Here is an 11699-nt window from a genome sequence, read left to right on the forward strand (position 1 = left end):
ATCCTTAGCTGCCTTAGTTCAGATTTTAACTTCCAAAAGGGCTGAAGGTGGTCACCATTTCTCAGAAATGGGCCCTGAAAAGAAAGCTGACACAAAGCTTTGAAAGTAGCTAAAATTTGGTGGTTTCAGCTTCTGTTCATTTGGTAGAATGGAAAGTAAAAGTACGTACCTGCAACAGTTGCACTTTTGACATTATTCCTCAGTAATAGGATACTGGCTAGAGAAGAAAATGACTGCAAATCTCATTCTTAAAGTAATTTATTTTCTGTTGTACATGCTTACTGCATAGCAAAATAATGTGTCTGTATATTTACATGATTTAAATTAATGTCATATTAATATAATAACATTTTTATATTTTACTTCTCAGTACCAAATACTCAAAAATCTCTTCCGTTGCCTCAGTAACCTCTGTATGAAGTTCCTTTTATTTAATGTTTGCATGAACAGCATGCTTGTGAATGAGACAGTATTGATAACACTGGAGATAACAGAAAGCCTTGCAGTGTTTCATCATAGGTGTCTTGGACAATACAAACAATGAACAATAGAAGTATTTATAATGTGGGATTATACTGAATTATTAAACAAAACCTATGGAAATTGTCTATAAATCATCTACAGGGATTTAAATCCCATAGTTTTTTATAGCACCTGCACACTTCTAGAGCATTTGGGGGTTTAATTATTTGAAGGTTTAATACAAATTTCCTATGTTAAATGGAACTTTATTTCTCCATTCAAGCTCTGATGAATAAAGAACACGCAGTTGCAGTCTGTGTTTAATTATGTCACCAAACTCTATTTGCCTTGGTGGTTTTAAGGCTGTAACCTTAAGTGCTTTGAAAAGAGCAAAGACTCTGTTAGTTTCAGAAGATTTTAGACCATCTCCAACTCAGTTTTTGATCAAGGTTTCTAGAGGTAAAAGTGCATACTGACAATTCAGTACAATATGAGTTTATCTTCTGAGTCAACTCAATTTAGATCATAAATCCAGTCCAACTGGGGAGAAGCTATTTGTATTAAAATAATTCAGATTAACTCAACAAATAAAATGTAGAGATTATTCTAGTTTGAAAAGACCATTCTTGAATACTCTGAACCTTTCAAGACTCCTATTAGCTTCAGTTAGATTTCTATGGCAGTTAGGTGATGCTTTCCTTCATATTCCCAGTTTCTTCTACTTGTGAGATTATACCAGTTGTGCTGAGCTTTTATGTTTTCATTAAACAACACTATGAATATTAATCATGCTTTGTGAATATTAAAAGCTAAGTCTCTGATCTGAAGTGCAGGTATGAATTTAAGTAACATTCGCTCACTCAAAATGAGTAAGTGAATGCTTTTACCACCATGCAGAAGGGGTAAAGAATCTCCTGATACAAAGAAAACTCAACTTCATGCAGCTGGCTGCATCCTTCCTTCTGTTACTGCTTTATTTTTTTTGAAATACTTTTCATACATGCAAGCTGATGTAAACCTGCAACTAACAGGGCAGAGCAATTGCAAAAAGGCACAGCTTGTCTATCAAACCATCACAATAGTTTTGGATGACTGTTCAGAGAAAGTAAAAGCCCAGAAGATGGCCACACCTAAAAATCCATTTAAATAATAGTCCTACAGGATTAATTTACCAGAATTTACTCATATACAACCCCTCCTATGCAAAATCTAGTTTAACAAACTGAATGGGTACCATAAGTAGTTGCACAGTTCTGACAATAGCCTCTATACTGGGGCTCTATTCAGAGAACTGCATGTACATGTAGGTACACCTTAGAAAGGCAAACATTTCAAATGATACATGCATGAAATATTATTCAGCCATGAAAATGTAAGTATGCTACAAAGTAGGACTCAATCATGAAAAATGTCCAATAACATTAGAAGCAGGTCTCTGTATGGAGTTTCCATTAAGACAAAACCACTGTTTTCCCACAAATGGTGAGTACTACCACATGTTTATTCTGTGGACCAGTAACAGATGGATACTAGTGGAAACGGATATGTTAGACGTTTTTTTCCTGTATTGAAAAATTTTCTATTGTGGTAATGGGAAAACAGACTTTTTCCTTGGGTATTCACTTGAAATGGAAGTTCTTAAAGTGTCCAAGGAGTTTTCCATCTGCACAGACTGTGATTTTCTGCACCTCTTTGGGAACAAGTCCTTGTAGAATTCCACAGCCTTCTTCTGGAAATGCTTCCCGACAATTACGTACAGGACTGGGTTCAGGCAGCTGTTGCTAAAGGCACAGTACGTAGCTACCTGGGTCACTATGTCATTGATTTCTTCCAGGCATTTGAAAGTGGGTGCAAGATAATGGATTGTGTCAATGAATGTACTGATCTGGAATGGAAGCCAGCAAATGATGAACAGCAAGAGCACAGCAAGGACCAGCATGGTGGCTCTCCTCTCTGTCTGGACTAACTTCATTTTTTGTAGCTCACTACTTCGTAAGGTTTTGATGATTTGCACAGTGCAGTAGGTAATTACACAGAGTGGGATCACAAACCCCACAATATTCAGCAAGCAGTTGTTTGCAGGCTCCCAGTAGCTGGCTGGGTAAATAAGAGCACAGGCTGTGATGTTGTATTCTTCGTAATACTGTAAATTTCGGAACATCATTGTAGGTGAACATATGAGCAAGGCACACACCCAGATAACAAAGCTATTCCATTTGGCACAGACAGTTCGTCGCATTCGTCCAAGAGACATGGTTTTCACCAAGGCCAGATAGCGGTCGATGCTCACTAGTGTCAGGAAATAAATGCTAGAATAAAAGTTTGTGTTACTCATTATGTTGACAGCTTTACAGAGGAACAGGCCAAAAGGCCATTGAAATTCATTAGAAATATTAATGGCCCAGAAAGGTAAAGCACAGACTAACAGTAGGTCAGCAAATGCCATGTTTGCTAGGTAAATTTCAGCCACTGTGCAGCGACTCTTGTGGAAACACAGGACGATGAGGACAAAGGAATTTTCTATGGCTCCCAGAATAAATATAAACCAGAGAAATCCAGGCTGAAAATCCTGTAGCCATTTCCATACATCTGAATTAATACATTCATATTGATTCAGCTGATGCACTCCCGAATTATTGCAGAAGTTTGTGGGACTGACTGTGAGCTCCTGGGTGGCCATGTTGTTGTAAAGTTGTGTAACATTTTCAGTTTTGATGGAAACCATTTCTGTGCAGAGAAAAAGAAAAAGGTGACATGAAATTGTTACATTTAGCTCATTGCTGCAAAAGATGCAATAAGAAAAGCTGGGTCTGCTTTTCATACTGTCCTAAAAAGCATGGCTTTGAACAGGCTTACAATTCTCTAGGTTGCTTTCTGGCAGACACCCTGCATGCTTGCAGAGAGTTTCACAGACTAAAACACTATGGACTGCATGGACCAAATTTAAGTGGGTGAAACAGAGGGAATAAAGCAACAGCAGATATTGTCACCTACAAGTTAACTGAAGAGAACATTTACCAGCCTGTATTCACTAGAACCAAGCTGCAGCAAGTCTTAATTTTAATTCTTTAAGAAGGTTCATTATTACTTTCTCTTATCTTTGTGTATCGATAGCCGTAGTCTCCTACAGGACAGATGTACCTTGTAAGTCTCGTGTTGCTCATTGTTAAGCTGTTAATTCTGTGGCATGTCCCTCAGTAGTTTACACCCTCTCCTGTAAAGCAAGAATTGGGTGTAATTCAATGGTGCTTCCTCCTCTTTTTTCCCAAATGTTATGGCTGTCACAGCAGACATCAAGTTTGCAGTTCTAGTTTGCACTAAGAAAGCTGCAGGAGCAAGGAACAGTGTTTGCAAGCAGTGTGCCTTTCTCAACTTCTCACTGAAATGACCTGTGTATTTCTGTCTCTGTGTTACAATCTCTTTCTGCAAGCAAGTCACAGAAGAGATAAATGGTACAACCTTTGGGAGGGAACATGATTATAATAGTATTGTCTGCAATGGGTGGGTTGGCAGTTTGGCAGAGATGGTGCCATCATGTAAGCCAGAACCTGCCCGCAGCCAGGCTGCAATGAGCCAATTTGGGTGCACGAGCACAGCCCGAAATCCAGGTGCTGTACTGTGAATATTCTACAGGTCAGAACAGCTTGAAGTCTTACAGGGACCTATTTACGGGCATAAATGTCAGATATGCTCTTAAATTTTACTAAAACCAAACAGAAGTTGAGTGTGCAGCATACACTCAGTAATGTTAAAATGTTAACTGTGGGTTTTATTGTTGTGCTCTCAGATAATGAATGCTGAGATACTATTCAAATGCAAGACTGTCTTCGCAGATCTGTATGTATAATTCTCTGGACTGAGTGACAGAAATGCTCTTTGTCTTTTTGCAGGTCTTTAAAATACCATTGTTTATATTATGGTTTGATTGGAAGCTTTTCAGATGTATTCTTAATTAAGACATTTGTCTGATTCAGCTGGTAACTTGGCAGTAAAAAGGGGACACATTTGTAATTCCTGAAAGGATTGGGTTCTCATTTGTGATGTGGTTACTGGATCTGTTGGCTGATGAGTGTCAGTGCTCAATATGCATATAGACATTTGGCTGTTGGATGCAGAATTACTGAAAAATAGTGGTCATATTTTGTGTACTTAATAAAGCACTGTAGTGCTTGAGAACCAAAAGCAAAGATGAAGATCACATTTTAGTAAGTACAGTAAAGGCAGTAACAGAGGAGACTCTATGCTGTCATATTTATAACAGGGGTGTCAGGCAGGATTGGTGAACTGAATAAAACAGGCAAGTGGAACTGAGAACCTTGAAAGAGAAGGCAACCTAAAATGGATTAATGAGTACAAACCAAAATGTCAGCAATGCACATTTCATAACTCGAGCAAGGGAAAGTATTTGCACAAACAGGGTAATGACATTACCTTAATATAGGTATAAGATGTTAAAGTCTTATTCCCCAAGTTCATCCTGCCAAAACCTCAAGTGTTGAAGCACACATCTAACTGCAGGAACATATCTACATCCTTTATCTTGTTTCTTCATTAACCTTGTCATTGTTAGAATCACCTCAGTCTTGGGACATCTGTATTCTTTTTCGATTTCTGATTGTTTTCAACCAGCATCTGAAGAATGGGTGGTCGAGCCTCTTTATTACACAGCATTACATGTTGTAGACACTCGCCTAGTGAACTATGCTTTTGGTGACACTGGTTATCATCTGGAGCTTTTAGGTCTAGTGGATACGGGTATTTTTCTTCTATACTAAAAGCAAACATCATTTGCAGTGCATGCTATGCAATATTGCCAATATTCTGTTTTATGTCCTCTTTTTTATCTTCCAGGTGCAAGCAACTACTGTAGGTTGTAAATGTTTTGGTTAGAAATCTTGGTTTTGTTTGAGCCCTTCCAGGCATAGCAGAGCACCTGCACCTATAGTGCATTTTTCTGTGACTTTATTGGTTCATATTTCAGCACAATGGAATATAGGACAATACCAAAAGCCTCACTGATACCCAGATAAGCTTGATCTATTGCTTCTGCTTTATTTATTAGATCAGATCAGATCGGATTAGTCTGAAACAACTTTATTTTTGATAAGTTTATATTGGTATTTCCTTGTTACTTAGTTATTCTCTATTACCCTACATATGTGGATATACTGATTATTTAATATTTTGCTATCACATTTTCCAGGTATTTAAATGAGAATGACAGGTTTGTAAATCCCCAGATCCTGCTACTTTGTCTTTTAAAGACAGGTATTACTGTGCTTTGCCCCCTCTGGGCTTCTGGAAAATCTCCATTCTCCTTTGAATTCAGACATAAAAACTGATAGCAAAGATTTCCTCTCCTAATTCCTGAACCATGCCAGGGTGGGTTATATAAGACCTTGCCACTTTGCGTAACTCCATGTATTCTTTAATTTGTTCTTTCCCAATTCACATAAATCCTATTGTTCAAAGCAATCATCTTAAATATCAGATCATAATCTTAATTGCTGAGAGGACTAACACAGAGTCATCATTGAACTTTTCATCATTCTCTTGAGTTACTGGTTCCCTTTTCCTTTTGGTAACAGGTCTTGACTTTCCTCCACTAGCCATTTACTTTTGATATATTTCTAGAAACAGTTTATATTACCTCCTACATCCCCTATTAACTGCAACTCATTTTGGCCAGATGTTTTTGATATCTTTGATGTTCTGAGTTCTTAAATAATAATACCTCAGATGATAGCCATACTTTTCCCTAATTAATCCCCCTATAGCAAAGCCTGGCATCAAGGTGCTGATATTCATAAACAAATATCTCAAAGCCCAACTTTTGTGGCTGTGAGAGATGGCACTAACAAGTTGCAGACAGCAGTTTCAAGTCTCCCTTTCTGTGTCTGCTGGCACTTTACACTGTAAAAACACATAGAAATACTAATGGATGATCAACCAAAGTCATCGGAGAAGAGAGAAGTTCTGTTGGGCGATGCAATTAGCAGAAGTGGTTTCTTCTGCTGGCAGTGAGCTGTGAACCAGCAGAAAGAATTGTAGGTGCACTATTTTATGCTTTGAGTTTGGATGTGTGCACATATCCAATACAATGTTCATTAGCAAATCAGAGAGTGGTCATAAGGACTATGTTGACAATTTCAATGCTTTTCCCTCATTATATCACTAATAGAAAAACAATAAACAGAAATTCATTTGCAGCAAATAACAGCTCAAAAACTGCCTACTGATATATGGTACTTTTCCTACAAATAATCTCTTTTAGATATTTTTTTTTTTTTTTTTTTTTTTTTTTTTTTTTTTTTTGAGAAGGGAAAGCCCTAGAATACTTTAAAATAAATTAATTATATTACTGTGGTCTAGTAACAGTTTGCAGGTCCTAGTTAAGGTGTGACCAAGTCCATAACATGGGGCTTCTGGCAACCTGCCTCCTTGTCCTTAGCTCAAGCCTTTCCATAAAGCACTGGTAGAAATGTGGGAGTGAACAAGGTAAAATGTGCTAATGATCAATTTACAAGCCCTATTAAATGCTGTGCTTGGTGCTATTCTGTATAGCACAGGAAACTAATTTAGAGTATGTGCTTACTGAATAAATTATGATTGACACAGCCACAATTTAGAAATGATTTTTCATTTGCTTATCACAGCTCAGTGAAAATAAATGCAACCCCTTCACACACTCTACAAACACTTTCTGTGCAATGCAGGACAGGCATAATGTCTCATCTGGGACTCTCAAAAAGATTTTATCTGATGGTTTTCATTGAAACACTGTTCAGATGAAGCAATCTATCAGTAGTCATTATGACAGACTCCTGTGGGCGTTGAATTTGTCCCTGCTGGAGTTGACCTTCTACTGATAGTTATCTCCTCCTTGGCAGTCACTAAAAACATTGTCAGTCATTGTATCATGTTGTTCGAGAATATCTTTTGCTAATAGCATTGGGCACAAGTGGCAGGGTTTTGATAGTGGGGGATTGCAGGGTGCCCTGTGTGGGAGGCAATCGTGACCTTCCCAGATCTGTGTCAGCCAGCCCTGTGTCTCTTGTAGGCACTGCCCTGACCAAGGGAGGAGGGCTTTGGGGTCAGTTGATGCAGGGATGTGTTGAGCAATGGCCGGATCCTGCCAATGCTGCAAATAAAGAACCCTTGCAACAGGCCTGGGAAGAAGGGGTTAACCAACTGTAGTTGCTGTGCTGTTGGATTGTCTTTACAGGAAAGTGGAGAGAGACCCCAAAAAGTTGGTGGTCACCAGTGCTACGGCCTGAAAGCTCTGAGGGCTGAGCACAGTCAGTAAAGCACCTGGGTATTGCCTGGTAACCTGTTGGGATGTCCTACTGGTCAAGGACTGACCTGTATGTACTGTGCTGGGGGAAGCATGCCAGGAGACAGGTGTGAGATTATAAGCAAACCAAGGATAACACCTAGAATTGAGGTGTGAAGGGAAAGTCTCCACGCTACAACTGTACATGCTGGGACCTATGGATGCTCTTGAAAGAAAAGAAGCAGGATATGATGAAGTGGGACAAAAAGCCCTTTAAGGGTCAAGAGCTGTGAGCTAAGAAATGGAAGGGCAGGGGAAAAAAAGTCAGAGATCACTTCATGTTGCTACTGGATGTGAGCAAGCTCCAGGACAGCTAAGCCATTTGGTGCATTGCTTTACTCCTCTAACAGGGAAATGCCCATGCTTCATTAGGTGAACATTTTTCACAACCTCTGTTTGGATCTGGATGAAGCCCTACAGCTACTGGACTCATGAATCTATTAGTACCTCCACTAGTGGTATTAATCTTTGCTTTTACTATGCAAAACATTTGCTTGTATGCTAAAATATAGTTGATAACTTAAACTGCTATGACGGTCTTGGTTATGTGTTTTGCAAGGCCAAGACCTGAAATGTGTAATAAGTATTTAGATTACTGCAATGTTAATTCCAGTAATCTACTCTATGGGAGCAAGGAAGGGACTTTGTAATGCTTATATTAAAGCTGTTGTGACTTTGCAGAAACAAGGTGTGAAATTCATAATTAGTATACACTGAGATTGTCAGAATATTAACTTTACTAATGTAGTCCTCAGGGACAAGAGGTGCAGCCTATAACAGATAAATGTTCAGGCTGTTATGATGTTAACCCCTGTAATATGGTTTCCTGGAGCAAATAGTGGAATATTAAAAAGTATAGGTATACAGTCATGATACTAACCTGTATAGATTAATCTGCAAGGACAAAGGACAGAACAGGCCCAAGGCCCCATTTGCCTTTTACTCCAAATGAGGGATTTCTGTGATATGTGATCACTCATGACGAAGGTTTTCTCAAGAGCAGCTTAGCTTTCCATTAATTTAAGTGAATTTTTAACAAGGGAGTGAAGGATAGGTATGACACCCAGTCTGTAGCACCCTTAACAGTATTTTATAATTACCTGCTTTGTTTTAAGTGCTACCAGCAACGAAAAATGTTTTCAGATATTTACATACAGCTGGCTTGCCATACATACATACAGCTTCATACACAGGTGGCTGTTGATGACACACAGGAGCGGAAAAGCTGCAAGTACAAACACGTTTTTGAGTGGCTGCGTGCGTGCTGAGAGGAGGACTGGCTCACTTCTGGCATGGTGCTCTCTGAGAAGACAGGTCAGCTACAGAAAGAAATAGCAAAACACCCAAGGCCTGCCACAGCCTCTACGCTAAATCTCTGTTCCTGTGCAGAGCCAAGCCTGCTTTGATGCTATGTATTGTTTGTGTGGGTTTGTCCTCCTGACCATCTCTGAGCCCAGTCTGGGCAGCCAAGTGTCCCTCGGTGGTGCCTATGAGCCTGGCAGCCTTGCTTCTTCACGCTAGTGTTAAAGCTACAACAGATGCCAGAGAGGAGCTGTCAGAGCCATAAGAAGAAAAATGGCATCTCCCTGAGAGATCTGCTGTAAATGAAATTAGAAATAGCTGGAGCTTAAAAGCTGCCGTAGCTGAGGGTGGTCCTCTGCAGTGCAGTGCACGCAGGGAAGCCTGTGTCCTGCTGGCTCTACACAAGCACTGCTTCTGCTTTCTCAGGAGCTTGGGGTGTCAACCTGATTGACTCAGTAAATTGTTAAGAGACTGTAGAACTTGCCCTAAACTGCCTCATTCCTGACCATCTGACAGGGATTTGCTGGCCAAGGAAAGGTAGGTTTCATCGTAACGGCTTTGGAGGACTTGGTTCCAGAACAATGTCTGTTTGCAAGGAAAAGGAGGGGTTTGTTATAACAAAACAATCTCAATGCATATTTTCTCCTTTAGTTTCACACCTACAGATCTAGCAGGTCTGAAGCATGTGTGATGGGACAGCATAAGCAGAGGCACTGCTCAGCAAGGACCCAAAGGTAGATCAAGGCCATCTTCTGTGATGGACTCTTATTTTTGGAATTTAGTATCAACAAAAATACAGGCAAGACATCCTCCTTATAAATTCTATACCTTCTCTGTAAGGTTTATTTTCAAACCTTCTATTTCAACCTGCTCTGCTTTCAACCTTTACTACTGCAAAAAAGCATCCTTGTCATGAATCCCCAGTGTACTGAGTCTCTTGTTCCCAGCTAATCCAAGCCCAGTGGGATTGCTTGTACTCCTCTCTTTGGCTTCAGAAGGGGTTTGATTTGTACTTTGAATATCAAAAGGTAGCATTGTGTGGCTCTTGTGGCATCTCTGAAATGTGCTCTGAAAGTTACTCAGAACATCCTTTTAATTCTGTTTTACTGAGCAGATATTTTTTTATTTCAGAGAGATAGAGGAAGTGTCAGAAACATTCCTAAAATGTTCTGCTTTTACTCACTCCATAACTTTCTTTTTTAATTTCCAATCTTTGTGTAATGAATCTCTAATGGGCTTTAGCACATGTGAGGTTGTAGATCGGTGGATATATTTTCTGTCAATGTTAGCTTAAACATCTCCTGTTCATTGTTCCTTCCCACCCTACAGCTGCCCTTGCAGTCCATGAGGCTTCATGTTGAACCAAATTGAGGAACCTGACTGGGACAAAAAGAATCTTGCAAAAGAAAAAGATCTTTTTAACACAAATCAACTCCCTAATTTGTCAGAAAATTAAGGCAATAAAGTGGAGCTACTTCTCAAAAGTGACATTTTTAGACACCCTTTGGCATGCAAATTTGAAACACATCCTGGAAGGACAGTCATTGCTCTGCAGTTAGTATTAAGGGCATTTATGTTGATTATGTTAGGAAAAGTACCATATATCAGTAGGCAGTTTTTGAGCTGTTATTTGCTGCAAATGAATTTCTGTTTATTGTTTTTCTATTAGTGATATAATGAGGGAAAAGCATTGAAATTGTCAACATAGTCCTTATGACCACTCTCTGATTTGCTAATGAACATTGTATTGGATATGTGCACACATCCAAACTCAAAGCATAAAATAGTGCACCTACAATTCTTTCTGCTGGTTCACAGCTCACTGCCAGCAGAAGAAACCACTTCTGCTAATTGCATCGCCCAACAGAACTTCTCTCTTCTCCGATGACTTTGGTTGATCATCCATTAGTATTTCTATGTGTTTTTACAGTGTAAAGTGCCAGCAGACACAGAAAGGGAGACTTGAAACTGCTGTCTGCAACTTGTTAGTGCCATCTCTCACAGCCACAAAAGTTGGGCTTTGAGATATTTGTTTATGAATATCAGCACCTTGATGCCAGGCTTTGCTATAGGGGGATTAATTAGGGAAAAGTATGGCTATCATCTGAGGTATTATTATTTAAGAACTCAGAACATCAAAGATATCAAAAACATCTGGCCAAAATGAGTTGCAGTTAATAGGGGATGTAGGAGGTAATATAAACTGTTTCTAGAAATATATCAAAAGTAAATGGCTAGTGGAGGAAAGTCAAGACCTGTTACCAAAAGGAAAAGGGAACCAGTAACTCAAGAGAATGATGAAAAGTTCAATGATGACTCTGTGTTAGTCCTCTCAGCAATTAAGATTATGATCTGATATTTAAGATGATTGCTTTGAACAATAGGATTTATGTGAATTGGGAAAGAACAAATTAAAGAATACATGGAGTTACGCAAAGTGGCAAGGTCTTATATAACCCACCCTGGCATGGTTCAGGAATTAGGAGAGGAAATCTTTGCTATCAGTTTTTATGTCTGAATTCAAAGGAGAATGGAGATTTTCCAGAAGCCCAGAGGGGGCAAAGCACAGTAATACCTGTCTTTAAAAGACAAAGTAGCAGGA

General features: G+C 39.2%; 1 protein-coding gene across 2 annotated transcripts in view; it reads right to left on the bottom strand.

Annotated features, from left to right (window-relative positions):
• Positions 1 to 379: 379 nt before the first annotated feature.
• BDKRB2 (bradykinin receptor B2) overlaps positions 380 to 11699 on the bottom strand; it is a 24055-nt gene continuing 12735 nt past the window's right edge. For both annotated transcript variants that reach the window (XM_026849634.1, XM_026849633.1), the window contains exon 2: positions 380 to 3189. In XM_026849634.1, the coding sequence (XP_026705435.1) occupies positions 2042 to 3187 (1146 nt within the window). In that variant the 5' untranslated portion in view covers positions 3188 to 3189 and the 3' untranslated portion in view covers positions 380 to 2041. The remainder of the gene's footprint in view (positions 3190 to 11699) is intronic.

Source organism: Athene cunicularia, assembly GCF_003259725.1.
Source record: "Athene cunicularia isolate RWA chromosome 5 unlocalized genomic scaffold, athCun1 chr5_part1, whole genome shotgun sequence".
Taxonomy (NCBI): Eukaryota; Metazoa; Chordata; class Aves; order Strigiformes; family Strigidae; genus Athene; species Athene cunicularia.